The sequence below is a fragment of the Vidua chalybeata genome, assembly GCF_026979565.1.
Source record: "Vidua chalybeata isolate OUT-0048 chromosome 33 unlocalized genomic scaffold, bVidCha1 merged haplotype SUPER_33_unloc_1, whole genome shotgun sequence".
Taxonomy (NCBI): Eukaryota; Metazoa; Chordata; class Aves; order Passeriformes; family Viduidae; genus Vidua; species Vidua chalybeata.
This window is the reverse complement of record NW_026530291.1, coordinates 58,596-77,525: the sequence shown is the minus strand read 5'-3', so window position 1 is coordinate 77,525 and position 18,930 is coordinate 58,596. Positions and strand designations below refer to the sequence as shown.

Sequence of the window (18,930 nt, the reverse complement as noted above, 5' to 3'; positions counted from 1 at the left end):
GGCGTCTCCCTCCGAACGCGTGGTCGCTCCTCATTGGCCGCCGCGCTCAGCCAATGGGAAGCGGCCATCTGGGACGCCAACGTTCGGGGGCGCCGTCGCCGCCGGCGGGCGGGCGGGCGGCCAATGGGAGCGGGCCGCGCGCGGGCTCGGGCCAATGGCAGGGCGGCGGAGGCAGGGCGAGGGGCGGCGGGAGTATAAAAGGCGGCGGCACCTCCTCCCCCCTCCGCAGTGCCGGGCGGCGCCGGGCCGGGACGGACGGAGCGAGTGTGCCCTGACCCCCCCCGCCCCGCCATGAGCCCCCTCAGCCTTCTCGCCCCCGTCCTGTTCGGAGCCCTCCTGGCGGCCGCCGGCCCCACCCAGTTCTTCCGCGAGGAGTTCGGGGATGGAGGTGAGGGAGGGGCCGCCGGGGCGGGGGTCCCTGAGGGCGGGGCCTTGAGGGGGGGGCTCCTGAGGTGAAGGGGTTGAGGGGGGGCGGTGCCTGGGGGAGTCTGAGGGGAGGCAGGAGGATGGGAGGACCCTCTTGTGTTTTGTGAGGGGAGAGAATGGAGAGACTTTCCCGTCTTTTCTGAGGGGAGAATTAGGGGATCCTCCTGTGTTCTGTGAGGGGAGAGAATGGGAGGACCCCCCTATGGCTTCTAAGGGGAGAAAGGAGGGGGCCCGTTGTGTTTGCTGAGGGGAGAGAATTGAGTGACCGCCCCCCCCCCCCCCCCACTCCTCCCGTGTTCTATGAGGGGAAAATGGAATGATCCTCCTGTGTTCTTTAAAGAAAGAAGGGGGGGGACTTTTTTCTGTTCCGTGATCAGAATGGGGCCACTCTCCTGCGATCTCTGAGAGGAAGAAAAGGAAGGGATCTTTCTGTGTCGTGTGAGGGGAGGGAATGGGGGAGTGCCGTGCGCTCCCTGAGGTGACAGGGGACGCAGGAGCCACTCCTCAGGTGTGGGGAGCGAGTGGGTGTCGGGGCGGGGAGGAGGAGGAGGAGGCTGCTGAGGGCCCTCCTTGGGCCAGCGAGGGTGGGGGCAGGCAGAGCAAGGTGGACAAGAGGGAAAACAGCAGGAAAAGGAGCGTGGGGAGCACAGCACCCACACGGACGGGGTTCCTGGGGGGGACTTGGCTTTTCCCTGCAAGCCTAAAACCATCCAGAAAGAGACGTGCCCAAGCCCCGAGCCTCCTGGAGAGGGGCACAAGGAGGGGTTTGGGGGAGCCGAGGGTGCTGACGCTGCCCCCCTCGCAGACGCCTGGACCCGCCGGTGGGTGGAATCCAAGCACAAACCCGACTACGGGCGCTTCGTCCTCACCGCCGGCAAGTTCTACGGCGACGCCGAGAAGGACAAAGGTGAGCCCGGGGCGCGCGGGGCCGCGGCGGGCGAGGAAGGCCTCGAGGCTGGGGGGCTTTTTCCCCCACCACCACCACCACCACCACGTCTGATCCCGCAGGGATCCAGACGAGCCAGGACGCCCGGTTCTACGCCCTTTCCTCGCGCTTCGAGCCCTTCAGCAACCGCGACAAGACGCTGGTGGTGCAGTTCACCGTGAAGCACGAGCAGAACATCGACTGCGGCGGCGGCTACGTCAAGCTCTTCCCGGCCAGCCTGAGCCAGGAGGACATGCACGGCGACTCCGAGTACAACATCATGTTCGGTGGGCGTCCCACCCTGCCCCCCCTGCAGCCCCCTCCTCAGGGTGGTCTCAGCCCCTTCCCTGACGCCCCTCGTGTCTCCCCCCACCCACCCCAGGCCCCGACATCTGCGGCCCCGGCACCAAGAAGGTGCACGTGATCTTCAACTACAAAGGGAAGAACGTGCTGATCAATAAGGACATTCGCTGCAAGGTGGGTCTGGGGAGGGGGGTTTGGGGGTGCTGCTGTCCGCCGTGGGGAGGGGTCTGCAGCTCTGCTGAGCCCCCCCCTCTCTGCCCGCCGTGCGCCCCAGGACGATGAGTTCACCCACCTGTACACGCTGGTGGTGCGGCCGGACAACACCTACGAGGTGAAGATCGACAACGCCCGCGTGGAGTCGGGGAGCCTGGAGGAGGATTGGGATTTCCTGCCCCCCAAAAAGATCAAAGACCCCGAGGCCAAGAAACCCGACGACTGGGACGAGCGGGCCAAGATCGATGACCCCGAGGACACCAAACCCGAGGTGGGGAGGGGGCTTTGTGGGGGGGGGATTGTGGTAGAGGGGATTTGGGGGGAGCTCTGAGGGCTTTTAGGGAGGGTTTGGGAGTAACTTGGGGGGGGTCTCTCCAGGGGCTTTGCAGGGGATGTTGTAAAAAGGTCCTGACAGGATTAGGGGGGGAATGGGTAAGAGCTGGGGAGGTGAGGGAGGTCTGTGACGCCATCTTGGGATGCAGCCCCCCGAGGGGGGGGGGCTCAGAGCAGCCCCTTGAGCCCTCGTGCCCCCCCCCTTGCAGGACTGGGACAAACCCGAGCACATCCCGGACCCCGACGCCAAAAAACCGGAGGACTGGGACGAGGAGATGGACGGGGAGTGGGAGCCCCCCGTGATCCAGAACCCCGAGTACAAGGTGAGGCCTGGGGGGCTGCAAGGGGGCGGGGGGGCTTGGGGAAGGGGCTGGGCCCCCTGTGAGCCCACTCTGTGCCCCCCACGCAGGGCGAGTGGAGGCCGCAGCAGATCGACAACCCCGACTACAAGGGCAAGTGGGTGCACCCCGAGATCGACAACCCCGAGTACAGCCCCGACCCCCTGCTCTACTCCTACGACAGCTTCGGGGTCATCGGCCTCGACCTCTGGCAGGTGAGGGGCGGGGGGGGGGGTCCCGGGTGGGGTTTTGGGGGTCCCGAGGAGCTGCAGGACCCCCCTGACTCCCCCCCCCCCATCCCCACAGGTGAAGTCAGGCACCATCTTTGACAACTTCCTGATCACGGACGACGAGAAGCTGGCGGAGGAGATCGGGAACGAGACCTGGGGGGCCACCAAGGTAAGGGGGGGACAGGACCTGGGGCCACCAAGGTAAGGGGATAATGAGTCCTTGGGGCCACCAAAGCAAGGGGGGAACAAATCCTTGGGCCACCAAGGTAAGGGGATAATGAGACCTGGGGGCCACCAAGGTAAGGGTGGGACAAATCCTTGGGGCCACCAAGGTAAGGGGGGGGACGAGTCCTGGGGCCACCAAGGTAAGGGGGGGATGAGACCTGGAGGGCCACCAAGGGAAGGGGGGGACGAGTCCTTGGGCCACCAAGGTATGGGTCCAATAAGTCCTTGGGCCACCAAGGTATGGGGGTAATGAGCCCCCCTTGCCCCCCCGGTGACCTCCCCGCCCCTTCCCGCAGGACGCAGAGAGGAAGATGAAGGAGCAGCAGGACGAGGAGCAGCGGAAGAAGCAGGAGGAGGAGGAGAAGCAGCAGAAAGAAGAGGAAGGGGACGATGAGGGCGATGGGGACGAGGAGGAGGAGGACGAGGAGGAGCCCGAGGCCGAGCCCGAGGAGGCGGAGGCGGCCCCGCGGGACGAGCTGTGAGGGCCCCGCGGCGGGGCCCCTTCTGTCTCTGTGAGACCTGGACTCTTTTCTATGGGCGCCGCCGCCCGCGGGCCCGGGGGAAGCCGCGACCGCGCCGGGACCCAACCGGCACGGCCGGGACCCAACCGGCACCGGGCGCCCCGCGGGGCGAGGACTCAGGACCAGCGCCGGGGGTGGGGAGGGTGCAGAGTGGGGTTGGGGGGGGGCGGGGGGTGGGAAAAGCACCGGCGGTGTCGCACGGGACTGTACGGGGGGTGTCGCGATCCGGTTTCTATTAAATTAACGACGGTCCCGGCGCCGCCGCTTCCTGCTCGTTATTCCTTCTTTTTTTTTTTTTCCCCTCCCTCCGCCCGCGCCATGTTGCGGCCGCCGCCATTTTGTGCCGCCGCGCGCGTCACGTGACCGCGGCCCGGGCCCGGCTTTTAATCCCTCGTCCGCGTCACGTGACTGAGGCGGCACACGCGCGCGGGTTTTTTTTTTTTCCGCGTCACGTGACAGCGGAAACCCCGCGCGCGGCACGTTCCGGTGTCACGTGACGCTAAACGGCCCCCCCTCACCCCCCTCCCCCCGCGGGAACGAGGCGCGCGCGGGCGCCGTGACGCACTTCCGGCGCCGCGGCGGAAGCGGCGGGGCCGCCTAAGATGGCGGCGGCGTGAGTTGCATGTTGTGGGGCCGCCGGGAGGAGCCGCCGCCGCCCCGTTCCCCGTCCCGCCATGGCGGTGACCGTGACGCTGAAGACGCTGCAGCAGCAAACCTTCAAGATCCGCATGGAGCCGCACGAGACGGTGAGGGCCGCGGCGGAGCCCCCCGCGGGGGGCGCGGGCGGGGCCGGGCCCGCAGCTCGACCCCCCCCCGCACCCCTCACGCCCTCACGCCGCGGCTGCCCGGGGGTCCGGAGCATCCCGGGGCTCCGCAGGGCCGGGATGGAGCCGGGTGAGGCGGGGGGCGAGGCCGCGGCGTCCCCGTGACCCCGCTTTGGGCGGGGGGCGGCTCCGGGCGCTCCTGTCCCCCCCCGGTTTTTTGGGGGGGGCGGGGGGTTCTCCCCTTTCTTTTTTTTTTTGTGGGGGTCTCCGTGTTCCCGCTGTGAGGGGAAGCGAGGGGCGTCCCCCAGTGTCCATTTTGGGGAGGGGGATCTGCCTGCGGGGGGTCCCCCTTTTTTGGGGGGGATCCCTGTTATTGTTCACCCCCAGATCCCTCCACCTTTGGGGGCAGCTCGGACCCCCCAGGGGGTGGGATTTATTCGAGAAGATTCTTTAGGAATATCCGACATTCGTGCCTCCCCCCTGGCCCGGGGGAGGGGGCTCGGGGGCAGTTTTGGGGTGCCCTGGGGAGCTCTGAGGGGTCTTGGGAGGGACTTGGGGGTCCCTCTGTGAGGTTTGGAGGGTCTGAGGGGTCTGGGGGTGATTTGGGAAAATCCTAAGGGGACTTTAGAGGGATTTGGGGGTCCATGGGTGGGGTCTGAGTGGTCTGGGGGTCATTTGGGGGCATCCTGAGGGGTCTTGGGAGGGACTTGGGGGTCCCTCTGTGGGGTTTGGAGGGCCTGAGGGTCATTTAGAGGAGCCCTGAGGGGTCTGGGGGCCATTTGGGGGGATCCTGAGGGGTCTGGAGAAGGATTTGGGGGTCCCTGTGTGGGGTTTGGAGGGTTTGAGGGGTCTAGGGGTGATTTGGGGGAACCCTGTGGGCTCCTTAGCAGGGATTTGGGGTCCCTGGGTGGGGTCTGAGGGGTCTGGGGGTGATTTGGGAGAACCCTGAGGGATTTGGGAGGGATTTGGGGGTCCCTGGGTTGGGTTTGGAGGGTCTGAAGGGTCTGGGGGTGATTTGGGAGAACCCTGAGGGGTCTTTGGCAGGGATTTGGGGGTCCCTGGGTGGGCTCTGAGCGCCCTGGGCAGGGATTTGGGGGTCCCGGGGTGGGGTTTGGGGGGTCTGAAGGCTCTGGACAGGGATTTGGGGGTCCCGGGGTGGGCTGTGAGTGCCCTGGGCAGGGATTTGGGGGTCCCTGGGTGGGGTTTGGGGGATCTGAGCGCTCTGGGCAGGGATTTGGGGGTCCCGGGGTGGGCTGTGAGCGCCCTGGGCAGGGATTTGGGGGTCCCTGGCAGGGATTTGGGGGTCCCTGGGTGGGGTTTGGGGGATCTGAGCGCTCTGGGCAGGGATTTGGGGGTCCCTGGGCAGGGATTTGGGGGTCCCTGGGTGGGCTCCGAGCCCCCTGGGCAGGGATTTGGGGGTCCCTGGGTGGGGTCTGAGTGCTCTGGGGGTGATTTGGGAGAATCCTGAGGGATCTGGGCAGGGATTTGGGGGTCCCGGGGTGGGGTCTGAGTGCTCTGGGCAGGGATTTGGGGGTCCCTGGCAGGGATTTGGGGGTCCCTGGGCAGGGATTTGGGGGTCCCTGGTGTGCTCCGAGCGCCTTGGGCAGGGATTTGGGGGTCCCTGGGTGGGGTTTGGGGGATCTGAGCGCTCTGGGCAGGGATTTGGGGGTCCCTGGGCAGGGATTTGGGGGTCCCTGCTGGGCTCCGAGCCCCCTGGGCCCCGTTTGGAGCAGCCCTGAGCCGCGGGTGCCGCAGGTGCGGGCGCTGAAGGAGAAGATCGAGGCCGAGAAGGGCAGCGAGGCGTTCCCCGTGGCCGGGCAGAAGCTCATCTACGCCGGCAAGATCCTGAGCGACGACGTGCCCATCCGCGAGTACCGCATCGACGAGAAGAACTTCGTGGTGGTCATGGTCACCAAGGTGGCCAGGGGCCCGGGGGGCTCCAGGGGCTGGCAGGGGGCACGGGGCGGGGGGGACCTGAGGGGTCTTGGGAGGGGTTTGGGGGTCCCTCGGTGGGGTTTGAGGGGTCTGGGAGACATTTGGGGGAGCCCTGAGGGGTCTTTGGAGGGGTTTGGGGGTTCCTGGGTGGGGTTTGGAGGGTCTCAGAGCTATTTGGGGGAGCCCTGAGGGGTCTTGGGAGGGGTTTGGGGGTCCCTCGGTGGGGTTTGAGGGGTCTGGGGAGGGATTTGGAGGTTCCTTTGTGGGGTTTGAAGGGTGTGAGGGGTTTTGGAGCCATTTGGGGGAGTCCTGAGGGGTCCTTGGGAGGGGTTTGGGGGTTCCTTTGTGGGGTTTGAGGGGTCTGAAGGGTCTTGGGAGGGATTTGGGAGTCCCTGGATGGAGTTTGGAGGGTTTGAGGGTCATTTGGGGGAGCCCTGAGGGGTCTTGGGAGGGGTTTGGGGGTTCCTTTGTGGGGTTTGGAGGGGCTGGGGGTCTGAGGAGGAGTTTGGGGATCCCTCGGTGGGGTTTGGAGGGTTTGAGGGTCATTTGGGGGAGCCCTGAGGGGTCTAGGGAGGGATTTTGGGGTCCCTGTGTGGGGTTTGGAGGCTCTGAAGGGTCTTGGGAGGGGTTTGGGGGTTCCTTTGTGGGGTTTGGAGGGTCTCAGAGCTATGTGGGGGAGCCCTGAGGGGTCCTGCGAGGGGTTTGGGGGTCCCTGTGTGGGGTTTGAGGGGTCTGGGAGCCATTTGGGGGAACCCTGAGGGGTCTCGAGAGGGATTTGGGGGTCTCTGTGTGGGGTTTGGAGGGGCTGAGGGTCATTTGGGGGAGCCCTGAGGGGTCTTGGGAGGGGTTTGGGGGTTCCTGGGTGGGGTTTGAGGGGTCTGGGAGCCATTTGGGGGAACTTGAGGGGTCTCGAGAGGGATTTGGGGGTCTCTGGGTGGGGTTTGGAGGGTCTGGGGGGGGATTTGGGAGTTCCTCAGTGGAGTTTGGAGGGTTTGAGGGTCATTTGTGGGGTTTGGAGGGTCTGAAGGGTCTGGGGAGGGATTTGGGGGTCCCTGGGTGGGGTTTGAGGGGTCTGGGAGCCATTTGGGGGAGCCCTGAGGGGTCTTTCGAGGGGCTTGGGGGTCTCTGTGTGGGGTTTGGAAGGTCTGAGTGGTTTCAAGGCCATTTGGGGGGGGGTCTCAGTTGGCTCTGGGACCCCCCCAGATTGGGGGTGGGGGTCCCAGGGGATCCCCAACCCCCCCTTTCCCCCCCTGCTCAGGCCAAGTCGGCGCTGGGCTCGGCAGCCCCCGAGGCCGGAGCCCCCTCGGAGCCCCCCGCAGCCCCCCCGGGGCCCCCCCCGGCCGCCGACGCTGCCCCTCCCCCCCCGGCCGCGCCCAGCGAGGAGACCCCGGCCCAGGACCCCCCTGCCCCCACCCTGGCTGAGCCCGCAGCTGGGTGAGGGGCCGGGAGCGGGTTTGGGGGGGCAGGAGTGGGTTTGGGGGGGCAGGAATGGGTTTGGGGGGCTGGGAATGGGTTTGAGGGTGGCAGGAATGGATTTGGGGGGGTGGGAATAGGTTTGGGGGGATGAGGAACGGGTTTGGGGGGTCAGGAAAGGATTTGGGAGGGTCAGGAATGGATTTGGGGGGCTGGGAACCAGTTTGGGGGGGGCAGGAGTGGGTTTGGGGGGGCAGAAATGGATTTGGGGGGTTCAGGAGCAGATTTGGGGGGGTCACAATAGTTTGGGGGGGTCAGGATCAAGTTTGGTGGGGGGGGTAAGAAAAAGGTTTGTAGGGCCAGGAACGGGTTTGGGGGGCTCACAGAAGTTTTTGGGGGCTTACAGAGGTTTGGGGGGCTCACAGAGGTTTGGGGGGGCTCACAGGGGTTTTGGGGGGCTCACAGGGGTTTGGAAGGGCTCACAGGGGTTTGGGGGGTTCACAGGGATTTTGGGGGGCTCACAGAGGTTGGGGGGGGCTCACAGGGGTTTTGGGGGGCTCACAGGGGTTTGGGGGGGCTCACAGGGGTTTTGGGGCTCCCCTGGATTGTTTCTCCCTTGTGTTGGCAGCTCCGTTCCCCCCCCGGGCAGCTCCGGGCGCTCGGCCGACGCCGCCTCCACCCTCGGTGGGTCCTGGGGGGGATTTGGGGGTTCCCAGAGCTGGACACGAGGCTGTAATGGGGAGGGGGGGGTTTGAGTTTTGGGGACGTCGCTGTGGGACAAAAAGGGGAACATTTGGGTCGTCCCCCATCCCGAATTTCGGAAAACACGGATTGGGGCTGGGGGGGGGGGGGGCGCCGTGACTGCAAAGGGGAGGCGGTTTTGGGGCTGGGGGAGGTCCCTGGGGGTCTCTCTCCCCGCTGATGGGGGTCCCGCAGTGACGGGCTCGGAGTACGAGACGATGCTGTCCGAGATCGTGTCCATGGGCTACGAGCGGGAGCGCGTGGTGGCCGCGCTGAGGGCCAGCTACAACAACCCCCACCGCGCCGTGGAGTACCTGCTGACGGTCAGGGGGCTGGGGAGGGGGCTGGGGAGGGGGCTTGGGGAGGGGGGTTGTGGTGGGGGGTTGGGGTGGGGGCTGGGGAGGGGGTTTGTGGTAGGGATTTGGGGTGGGAGTTTGGGGAGGGGGTTTATGGTGGGGGCTTGGGGTGGGGGCTTGGGGAGGGGGCTCGGGGAGGGGGTTTGTGGTGGGGGCTTGGGGAGTGGGCTCGGGGAAGGAGTTTGTGGTGGGGGTTTGGGGTGGGGGTATATGGTGGGGGTTTGGGGAGGGGGGTTGTGGTGGGGATTTGGGGTGGGGGTTTGGGGAGGGGGTTTATGGTGGGGGCTCGGGTGGGGGTTTGGGGTGGGGGTATATGGTGGGGGTTTGGGGAGGGGGTTTGTGGTGGGGATTTGGGGAGGGGGTTTGGGGGCAGCTCCAGCTGCAGCAACCACACTTGCACCGTCACTTTTCTGCCCAACCCGGGGGGTCCTGGGTGGGTTTGGGGGTCGTGGGGAGTCCTGGGGGTGCTGCTGACCCCTCCCCACCCCGACCCCCCCCCAGGGCATCCCCGGCAGCCCCGAGCCCGAGCGCCCCCCGGTGCAGGAGTCACGCCCCCCGGAGCAGCCCCCGCCCGAAGGTCAGTGGGCGTGGTGGGTGGGGCACGAGGGGTGGGGCTGGGCGACCACACCCTCCGAGGCTCCACCCCTTCGGTGGGTGGAGCTAAGCGCTCATAAATCACCTTAATAATTGCTGGGGGTGTGGCCTGGGTGAATTATACTCATTGTTGGGTGTGGCCTGGGGTAAGCCACACCTATTTTTATGATAATCTATGTAAGCCACACCCATTTTGCGGCGTGGCTTGTGACAATGGAGGGAGTCCATGTGGCCCCACCCCATCCAGGTATGGTTTGGGAGAAGGGGTGTGGCCTCACCACACCCTGTTGTGGGCGTGGTTTAACCGATCCACGTTGTGGGTGTGGTTTAACCACAACCCCGTTGTGGGCGTGGCCTCACCTGCCGGCCCCGCCCCCAGGTGAGAACCCGCTGGAGTTCCTGCGGGAGCAGCCGCAGTTCCAGAACATGCGCCAGGTGATCCAGCAGAACCCGGCGCTGCTCCCGGCGCTGCTGCAGCAGCTGGGCCAGGAGAACCCCCAGCTGCTCCAGGTACCCCCCCCGAGCCCCTCGGGGGCCCCCCAGACCCCTCCCCAAAGCCCACCCGGGCTGAGCACACCTGTGTTGTCCCCCTGCCCACCCCTCAGCAAATCAGCCAGCACCAGGAGCAGTTCATCCAGATGCTGAACGAGCCGCTGGGCGAGCTGGGCGAGCTGGAGGGGGAGGTGGGAGCCATCGGGGACGAGTCCCCCCAGATGAATTACATCCAGGTGACCCCGCAGGAGAAAGAAGCCATAGAGAGGGTGAGTGGGGCCGCTTTGGGGTTTGGGGGTTTTGGGGCGAGCACGAGGGAGAAACGTCGGTGTTTGATCCCGGAGTTAACCCTGGCCGGCTGCAGGGTCATAATTAGCGCGCGGAGTTAATTGACGCTGATGGGAAATGTTGTTTTTAGGGCTCAGAGCGAGCGGGAAATGGGAAATAGGGTTATTAGGGTCAGGAGGGGCCAGCAGGGGGATCCAGGGTTAATGGGATCAGGAGGTGCCAGCAGGGGGATCCAGGGTTAATGGGGTCAGGAGATGGAATCAGGGGGATCCAGGGTTAATGGGATCAGGAGGTGCCAGCAGGGGGATCCAGGGTTAATGGGGACAGGTGGTGACATCAGTGGGATCTAGGGTTAATGGGATCAGGAGATGGAATCAAGGGTTAATGGGGTCAGGAGATGGAATCAGGGGGATCCAGGGTTAATGGGGTCAGGAGGTGCCATCAGCAGGACCCGGGATTAACGGGGTCAGGAATTGCCATCAATAAGATCCAGGTTTAAAGGGGACAAAAGGTGCCATCAGTAGGGCCTGTGGTTATTGGGGACAGGAGGTGCCATCATTAGGACCCAGGCTTAATGGGGACAGGGGCTGTCATCAGTGGGATCCAGGGTTAATGGGATCAGGAGGTGCCAGCAGGGGGATCCAGGGTTAAAAGGGACAGGAGATTCCATCAGTGGGATCCAGGGTTAACGGGGTCAGGAGATGGAATCAGTGGGATCCAGGGTTAATGGGGTCAGGGCCCGGGGTTAACGGGGCCGGGGTTCCCAGAGTTCATGAGGACAGGGTTCCCGGGGTTAACAGGGGCAGGGTTAACGGGGCCGGGGTTCCCGGTTAACGGGGCTGGGGTTCCCGGGGTTCACGGGGCCAGGGTTAACGGGGCCGGGGTTCCCAGGGTTCCCGGTTAACGGGGCTGGGGTTCCCGGGGTTCACGGGGTGCGGGGGCCGTTGTGGGGGCGCAGGCCCGGCGTTGACCCCCCCGCCCCCCAGCTGAAGGCGCTGGGCTTTCCCGAGAGCCTGGTGATCCAGGCCTACTTCGCCTGCGAGAAGAACGAGAACCTGGCGGCCAACTTCCTGCTCAGCCAGAACTTCGACGATGACTGAGGGACCCCCGGCCCTCCCCCCCTGCCCTGGGGGGGGCTCCCGCTGCCTCCGGGGGGGTCCCCATGCCGTGTGGGGGAGGGGGTTGGGATGAATCCAGCCTGGGGGGGGGGATGATGGAGACCCCCATCCCTGTCCCCACCCCGGGAGCAGGGGGAGCCCCCCGCTGCCCTGGGGGGTTGGGGGGGGGGTCTCAGCACCTGCTTTGTCCTGGCCCCCCCCCTCCCCAAAAAATTGACCCCCCTCCCTGTCAGGCCCCGGGGAAGGGAGGGTGGGGGGAGGTGGGGGGGGGGGGCGGCGCCGCAGAACAACCGAAACTGGCGGCAAAGAGATTAAATGCAGAGTTTTAAACCCATTCCGGGCTGTGCTCGTTCCCTGCAGGTCCCGGCATTACCGGGGGGGGGGGGTCAGGAGGTCGTCCCGGTGGGTTTGGGGGGGGGTCTCGTCGCTCTCGGGGGGGGCTCCGGGGAGCGGCCGCGCGGCCGCCGCCGCCTCCGCCGCGGCCAGGGCGCTCCGGGCCGCCTCCTCCCGCTCCTGCCGCCGCCGCCGCTTCTCCTCCCGCCGCCGCTGCCGCTCCAGGTCGTCCAGCAGCTCCTGGGCTCGGGCGGGGGTCCCACGGCCCGGGACCCCCGCCAGCCCCGCCTCGGCCAGGAGCCGCTGCCGCCGCGCCGCGTCCGCCCGCGCCCGCTCCCGCGCGGCCTCGCGCTCCCGGCGCCAGGCGGCCACGCGGGCCGGCATGGCCGCCAGGCTGCGGGCCACCAGCTCCTGCCTGGGGACCGGGGACACGTGGGGAACGGCCCCCGGGACACCGGGACACCGGGAGCCCGCCCCCAGACCCTGCCCGGTTCGCCCGGTACTGAGCCTCGCCGGGCCTCACGGAGCCGGTGCTCCCAGCTCCATTCCCGGTGCTCCCAGTTTGTCCCGGCCCTGTTCCCGGTGCTCCCGGTCCTGTCCAGCCCTGTCCCAGCTCCTCCCAGTCCCATTCCTGGTGCTCCCAGTTTGTCCCGGTCCCGTTCCCGGACCTGCCCATCCCTGTCCCAGTCCCGTTCCCGGTCCCATTCCCAGTCCCATTCCCAGTCCCATTCCCAGTCCTGCCCAGCCCTGGCCCAGCTCCTCCCAGTCCCATTCCCGGTGCTCCCAGTTCGCCCCAGTCCCATTCCCGGTGTTCCTGGTCCTGCCCAGCCCTGGCCCAGCTCCTCCCAGTCCCATTCCCAGTCCGTCCCAGTCCCATTCCCGGTGCTCCCAGCCCGTCCCGGTCCCATTCCCGGTGCTCCCAGCCCCACCTCTCCTTTCTCCGCCGCGCCTCCTCCCGCTCCCGCTGATCCAGCACGGCCTCTACATCCCGGAGCGGCGGGTCCCACTCGCGCTCCTCCGCCTCCGCCTCCCGCAGCTGCTCCGGGCTCGGCCACAGCCGCCACACCGGCACCCCCGACGCCTCCCCGAGCCGCCCGAACCGCCGCGCGGCCGCCCGCAGGTCATCGGGGTCGGCGGGGGCCGGGCCCGGCCGGCGGCGCAGCGGATCCGCCCGGTAGGGCCGCGCCGGGGCCGGAACCGGCACCGGGAGCTGGAACCGGGCCGGGCCCAGCGCCAGCAGCGCCCGCCGCAAGGGCGCCGCCATGTTGGGGACGCGCCGGAAGTGACGTCAAAGCGGGTGGAGGTGGGGGCGGGGTCTGTGTGGGGGCGGGGTTATGGCTATGGGTGGAGTCATGGGCGTGGTTACCGGTTGGGGGCGGAGCCAGGGCGGGGGTCCCGGGGGTCTCGGGGGGTCCCGGGTCCTTTCCGGTACCGGCTCGTCCCGGGGGGAGCTCAGGGGACCCCGGGAGTGCCCTGAGAGCAGCGTCCGGGGGGGGGGGGGGCTCGGTGGGACCGGGGATGCACCGGGGGCTCCTCCCGGGGGTCCCGGCAGGGTTTGTGGGACCCCCGCGGGAGAATGCGGCTCCTCCGGGGGGCAGCAGCCGCCTCGGAACGGCACCGGGGGCGGGGGGGGGGGGGGGGGGGGGCCGGGGCCCCGCTGCCAGCGACCCTCGGCTCCTCCCCGTGGGGGGGCGGGCCCCCCCCCCTCAAACCCCCCCCCCCCCAAACCCCCCCAAACCTTTTCAGCCGCCGCCAAGCCCGGGGCCGCTGCCAAGCGCCGGGCGCCGTTAACCCCTCCGTTCCCGCCGCCCGCCCCCCCGAGCCCCCCGAATCACCGGGAAACCCCCCCCCCCCCATCACCGGGATCCCCCCCCCCCGGTGGGAGGGGGCTCGGGGTTACCGGGCGGGGTGGGGGGGGGGGCTGCGGGCGGCGGGGCCGCTCCTCGCGGGGCCCCCCGGTCCGCCGGGGCCCCCCCGCCCGCGCCGGCGGGGCCCGCGGAGGGGGGGGGGAGCCCTAATGGCTTCCAGGCCTCGGCAGCCGCCGAAAATCTGCCGCCGAGCCGAGCCAAAATCCCCCGAAATCGCCCCAAAACCTTCCCTGGGCCTCCCCCGGGCGGGGGGGGGGGGGTCCGATGGGCCGGGGCTCTCCCCGCCCTCCGCGGCGCTCGGGGGGTCCCGATTTCCCCCTCCGCCGGTGGAACCGGGGCCCCTGGAGCGGGCCCCGTTTCGGGGCGGTTTTGCGCGGTTTTGGGGGTCCCGCCGTTCCCGCGTTTCTCCGGTCCCGCCGCCCCCAGCCCCAATTTCCTCCGGGCTGGGCGGCCTTGCCCCCGGGGACACCGGCGTCCCCTCCCTCCGCGACCCCCCCCGGGGCTGGCAGGCGACACGCCGCGGTGTCGCGACATGCCGAGGCGCCGCCCCCGCCGTGTCGCGACCCGCCGCGCTCCATCTGCGGCCGCAGCCGGTGACGGCGGCACATCTGGCGCGGGGGTCCCCGAGCAGCTGGTGGCGACGGGGGAGGGGACACCGGGGGGACACCGGGGGGGACACCGGGGGACACCGGGGGGCTCGGTGACACGCGCGCGCCCCTCGGCTCCCCTCTGCCGCCCCGTCCTGTCCCCGGTGTCCCCTCCCGGTGCCCGGTGGGGCGGGGGGGTTTTGTCCCCCCGTGTCCCCCCGTGTCCCCAGCACGGTGACAATGCCACCCCCCGCCCCACGCCGTGGCACCGGCCCAGCGCGGGGGTGGGGACACAGCTGTGCCACCCGCGGGGACACGGGGGGCGGCGGGGGGGGGGGGGGGGGTCGTGACGCCCCCCCAGACACTCGCGGGGTCCCCTCCCCTGTCCCCAAGGCCGTGTCCCCTCGTGCCACCCCCGCGGTGCCGGCGGCGGCTCCGGCAGCGAAGGGGTGACAGCGGCGGTGGCGGCGGTGCCAGCGCTGGCACCGGGTGGTGACAGATGGCGGAGGGACGCGGCCGCAGCCGGAATGACAGATGAGGCTCCGCCGTCACCGCCGCTGCCATCGCCACTGTCACTGTCACTGCCATCGCCGTGTCAGTGCCAGTGTCACCCGCACCGCCGTGGCACTGGCACTGCCACCACCTTGTCACTGTCACTGTCACTGTCACTGTTGCTCTCATTGTCACCCGCACCGCCGTGGCACTGTCGCTGTCAGTGTCACCCGCACCGCCGTGGCACTGTCACCGCCACTGCCATCACCATGGCAGTGCCACCACCGTGTCACTGTCACCACCGTGTCACTGTCGCCACTGTGGCACTGCCACCACCGTGTCACTGTCACCACCATGTCACTGTCACCACTGTGTCACTGTCAGTGTCAGTGTCACCCGCACCACCGTGGCACTGTCACCGCCACTGCCATCACCATGGCAGTGCCACCACCGTGTCACTGTCACCACCGTGTCACTGTCACCACCGTGTCACTGTCGCCACTGTGGCACTGCCACCACCGTGTCACTGTCACCACCGTGTCACTGTCGCTGTCAGTGTCACCCGCACTGCCGTGGCACTGTCACCGCCACTGCCATCACCATGGCAGTGCCACCACCGTGTCACTGCCACCACCGTGTCACTGTCACTGTCAGTGTCACCCGCACCACCATGGCACTGTCACCACCGTGTCACTATCACTGTCAGTGTCACCCGCACCGCCGTGGCACTGGCAGTGCCACCACCGTGTCACTGTCACCACCGTGTCACTGTCACCACTGTGGCACTGTCACCACTGTGGCACTATCACTGTCAGTGTCACCCGCACCGCCGTGGCACTGTCGCTGTCACCACCCCACGGCACTGTCCCTGTGGCTGTCACTGGCGCTGTCGTGACCTGTCGTTGTCTTGGCACTGCCACTGTCCCCAGCGATGGTGGCGCAGGGCTGCAGAGGGGGTGGCGGCCACCCCGTGTCCCCCCCCCCCCATTATGTCCCTGGTGTCCCCCCCGTGTACCCTCGTGTCCCCCACGCGCCATCCCGACATGGGCGTGGCCTTTGGCACCATGGGCGTGTCACCGAAGGGAATGGGCGGTCCCAACCCCGCCGTGGGCGTGTCCTCGACCGCCGGGGGCGTGTCCCTAAGGAGGCGTGGTCTCGCAGGTGGGCGTGGCCGGCGCGCGCTTCCCGCGGCAAAAGTGCGGCGGGCGCCAACTTCGGGCAAAACTTTCCCCGCGCGCCGCCGGCACCGGGACCCCCGGGACCCCCCGGCAACCCCCGGACCCCCGGAGCCCCCCGCCATGCCCCGCCGCGGCTGACACCGCCGCCATGTACTCCCCGTATTGCCTCACCCAGGTACGGCCGGGCCCGGGGGGGCCGGGACCGGGAGGCGCCCGGTAACGGCGGGGGTGGTGGTGGTGGTGGTGGTGGTGGTGGTGGGGGGGGGGACACACCGCTGCGATCCGCTGTTGCCCCCTAAAATGGGGTGTAATGGGTGGCGTTGCGACCCCTCCGCGGGCGCCGGTACCTCCCGGGGCAGCGGCGGCTGCGGGGACCGAGATGGGGCCGGCCCGTGGCTGCCGTCCCGGAGCGGCCCCGCTCGGCTCCACGGTGCGGGGGCTCCCGGTTCCGCCGCGATGTGGAGCGGATCCGAGCCCCGGGGCGCTCGGTGCCGCCGCGGATCCCCGTTGCCGCCGGGGTGCCCGCGGGAGGCGCGGCGGGTTCGGTGCGGGACCCCGGGGACGGGGCCGCCGGTGCCACGGGGGGGGTTTCGCGTCCCCGGCACCGCCGGGACGGGCGGGACCCCGACCCCGGAGCGGGGTTTTAGCGCCGGGACCCGTCAGAGCGCGACCCGGAGGCGACTTCGTGGGCTGGACGAGAGCGAAGCCCCCCGGGGACACCGAGTCCGGGGGGCGCCGCGTTCTGGGGGGGGGGGCTGCGGGGCGATCGCGGCGGGCCGTGGGGTCGGGGGGGTGCCGTGAGCCCGTTTTTGACGGGGGGGGAGCGACAGCGGCCGCTTCTCGGGGAGGGCACAACTCGGGGGCTGCGGCGCGGGGGTCCCCGTAAGGGTCCGTGCCCCCCCCCCGCGCTGTCCCGGGACGCCCCCGGTGTCCCCCCCCGGGCGCGGTTTGCGGGGCGGCCCCGCCGGGCGCTGCTGTTGCCTCCCCCCCCCTCCCTCCCCCGCCCCGCCGGCGTTGCCCTTTTCTCCCGCTTTTCGGGGCGGTTTTGGCGGCCGGTTGCGTCTGGGCCGGCGGCCAGCGGCGCTTCTCGCAGCTTCGGCGCCCGCCCCGCACACGCGTGTGCACGCGCCAGGGACACGCCAGCGCACACGCGTGTGCCCCCCCCGGGCCCGCGCACGCCCCCGGCCCCGCACACGCGCGTGCCCCGCGCCCCCGGCCCCGCGTCGGGCACGGGCCGGTGCCGCCGTGCAGCCGCTCCGGGCGCGGGTTTGGGCCGGTGCCACCGGCGCGTTATCGGGCGCTGTGGGTTGCACCGGGAGCGCCCGGAGCGGCCCCGCGCGGGACAGCCTTGGGCGCGGCGCCGGCCGGTGTCCTCCCGGTGTCCCCCGGTGGCCCGGCAGCGGCTCTGGCCTCCTTGGGGACACCTCAGGCTCTGGCCGTCGGTGCCACGGCTGCTCCCCTGCATCCCCCGCCCGTGTCCCTTCGTGTCCCCTCCGTGTTCCCCCAAGGCCCACTGTGTCCACCTGCATCCCCCCGTGTCCCTCGGGGTCCCCCCCGTGTCCCCTCCCCGCCACACGGGGCCACCCCCTGCCCGTCCCCGTCACTGTCACCGTCCCGGCATCCCCGGTGCTGTCACCAGCGGGCTGACCCGTGCGGTGGGGACACCCCCAGCCCTCTGCCGGTGGCCCGGTGGCCGCGGGGGTGGTGGCCAAGCCCCTCGGCGGCCCGTGGCTGCGGCGCGGGGCTGGCAGGAGCCGTGTGCGGCACAGGTGTGACACGCACACGTATGAAAAGGTACAGCTGCGACACGCGTGTGACGGGGCGCAGGTGTGACACGCGTGTGACGGGGCACGGCCGTGGCAATCGAGGGACGGGGCACAGGTGTGACACGCGTGTGGCGGGGCGCAGGTGTGACAATCGAGGGACGGGGCGCAGGTGTGACGAGGACGGAGGCAGCGCACGCGTGTGCCGCGCGCTGGCGTGTCACGGCGTGCACACGTGGCAGCCGTGCCCGTGACACGCGCGGGTGACACCCGGGCGTGTGGCACGTCCCGGCCGCGTGCCGGGCCCGGTGCCCCCCGTGCTGCGGCTGATGCAATCGGGGCTGGGGGAGGCACCACCCCCCCCCCCCCCCGCCCCGCGCGGGGCCGTGGCGAGTGCCACAACACGGGGGGCACACCGGGGGATGGGGGGGGGGACGCGTGGCTTTGTGTGCGACCCCCGGGCACGCGGGGCTCCGCTCGTGCCCGCCCGGCGCTGCCGCACCCCCGTGTCGCGGTGCCGCGCTCAGCCCCCTCCCCGTGTCCCCCCTCCCGTGTCCCCCCTCCCGTGTCCCCCTCCCCGTGTCCCCCCCTCCCGTGTCCCCCCGGTCGCTGTGGGCATCAATAATGGAGGAGCCCTTGGCCGGGCCGGGGGGGCCCTGAATTATTGATGGGCCACAAAAAGCTTTCTTGGACGCCGCAGCTCCGCGGGGCCCCCCCCGGCCCGGGCTGGCACCGGGCCACGGCGGGGGCCGGGCCGCGGGGTCCGCGCCGGGGCGGCAGCGGGGCCGGGGCTGCGGGGAACGCCCGGAGCGGCCCGCAACGCCCGCGGTGCCTCCGTGCCAAACCGCGGCGATCGCCCCGCTCGCCGCGGCACCGCCCGGAGCCGCCGCCGGTGCTCCCCCCCACCAACACCAGCGGAGCCGCTCGGGACTCCCCACCCCCACCCCCTCCCCGCGCCGCCCCCCACCCCCGGTCCGGCCCTGATGCCGGGGTCCCGGCTCGGAGCGCGGGGAAGGGGGGGGCGGATGCCCCGGTTCCCCTCGAGCCGCCCGGACGCCTGGATGCTCCACGTGGCCGCGGGCAGGGCCGGGCGGGCGCTTCCTCTGCGCGGCCCGGGGCCCCCCCCCCCCCCCGCCGCCCCTCCCGCGAATACCCGGCCCCCCCACACCCCCGCGAGTCCCCCTCCAATGCCAGACAGCCCTGCCGATGCCAGGGTGCCCCCCAAACGCCCGGGTCTCCCCCTTGTCGGCTGCCTGGTCCCCTGCCAGAACCATCCGGCACGTTCTCTCCGAGGCCACCTGGATGCCAAGGTCCCCCCCCCGCCCCCCCCCGGACACCGGGGTCCCTCGTGGGCCCCCGCTCGCGGGGAGCGAGGGGGTCCAGTGCACCCCTCACTCGCTCCCACCCCCCTCGGCTGCCCTCCTCCCCCCCTCCCCACACACGGGAGGGTCTTGGCAGCGGCGTCAGGGGCCGCCGGGGGGATTTTTGGCGGCA

General features: G+C 69.9%; 3 protein-coding genes across 3 annotated transcripts; 2 read left to right on the top strand and 1 right to left on the bottom strand.

Annotated features, from left to right (window-relative positions):
* The first annotated feature begins 218 nt into the window (after nucleotides 1-218).
* CALR (calreticulin) lies at nucleotides 219-3,672 on the top strand. The gene is made up of 9 exons (XM_053933043.1): nucleotides 219-388; nucleotides 1,232-1,333; nucleotides 1,435-1,638; nucleotides 1,734-1,828; nucleotides 1,929-2,138; nucleotides 2,410-2,523; nucleotides 2,610-2,753; nucleotides 2,845-2,937; nucleotides 3,290-3,672. Exons 1-9 carry the CDS (start codon nucleotides 292-294, stop codon nucleotides 3,473-3,475), a joined length of 1,245 nt encoding a protein of 414 aa, XP_053789018.1. The 5' UTR covers nucleotides 219-291; the 3' UTR covers nucleotides 3,476-3,672.
* Nucleotides 3,673-4,090: 418 nt separating this feature from the next.
* RAD23A (RAD23 homolog A, nucleotide excision repair protein) lies at nucleotides 4,091-11,549 on the top strand. Its single transcript, XM_053933044.1, has 9 exons — nucleotides 4,091-4,260; nucleotides 6,034-6,195; nucleotides 7,472-7,647; nucleotides 8,255-8,310; nucleotides 8,563-8,690; nucleotides 9,225-9,300; nucleotides 9,697-9,827; nucleotides 9,923-10,078; nucleotides 11,084-11,549. The coding sequence occupies exons 1-9, from the start codon at nucleotides 4,189-4,191 to the stop codon at nucleotides 11,195-11,197; spliced, it is 1,071 nt and encodes a 356-aa protein (XP_053789019.1). The 5' UTR covers nucleotides 4,091-4,188; the 3' UTR covers nucleotides 11,198-11,549.
* On the bottom strand, nucleotides 11,527-13,033 carry GADD45GIP1 (GADD45G interacting protein 1). The gene is made up of 2 exons (XM_053933047.1): nucleotides 12,478-13,033; nucleotides 11,527-11,963 (listed from the first exon to the last, which is right to left on the bottom strand). The coding sequence occupies exons 1-2, from the start codon at nucleotides 12,810-12,812 to the stop codon at nucleotides 11,585-11,587; spliced, it is 714 nt and encodes a 237-aa protein (XP_053789022.1). The 5' UTR covers nucleotides 12,813-13,033; the 3' UTR covers nucleotides 11,527-11,584.
* Nucleotides 13,034-18,930: the final 5,897 nt, after the last annotated feature.

What these genes read in the sequence shown, in the direction of transcription:
- CALR (XM_053933043.1), top strand. Translation starts at nt 292, where the DNA reads ATGAGCCCCCTCAGCCTTCTCGCCCCCGTCCTGTTCGGAGCCCTCCTG. An exon ending in CGAGTACAACATCATGTTCG is followed by an intron (nt 1,639 to 1,733) that starts GTGGGCGTCCCA and finishes CACCCACCCCAG; the next exon opens with GCCCCGACATCTGCGGCCCC. An exon ending in AGACCTGGGGGGCCACCAAG is followed by an intron (nt 2,938 to 3,289) that starts GTAAGGGGGGGA and finishes CCCTTCCCGCAG; the next exon opens with GACGCAGAGAGGAAGATGAA.
- RAD23A (XM_053933044.1), top strand. Translation starts at nt 4,189, where the DNA reads ATGGCGGTGACCGTGACGCTGAAGACGCTGCAGCAGCAAACCTTCAAG. An exon ending in CCGTGGAGTACCTGCTGACG is followed by an intron (nt 8,691 to 9,224) that starts GTCAGGGGGCTG and finishes ACCCCCCCCCAG; the next exon opens with GGCATCCCCGGCAGCCCCGA. An exon ending in AGAAAGAAGCCATAGAGAGG is followed by an intron (nt 10,079 to 11,083) that starts GTGAGTGGGGCC and finishes CCCGCCCCCCAG; the next exon opens with CTGAAGGCGCTGGGCTTTCC.
- GADD45GIP1 (XM_053933047.1), bottom strand. Translation starts at nt 12,812, where the DNA reads ATGGCGGCGCCCTTGCGGCGGGCGCTGCTGGCGCTGGGCCCGGCCCGG. An exon ending in GCGCGGCGGAGAAAGGAGAG is followed by an intron (nt 11,964 to 12,477) that starts GTGGGGCTGGGA and finishes CCCGGTCCCCAG; the next exon opens with GCAGGAGCTGGTGGCCCGCA.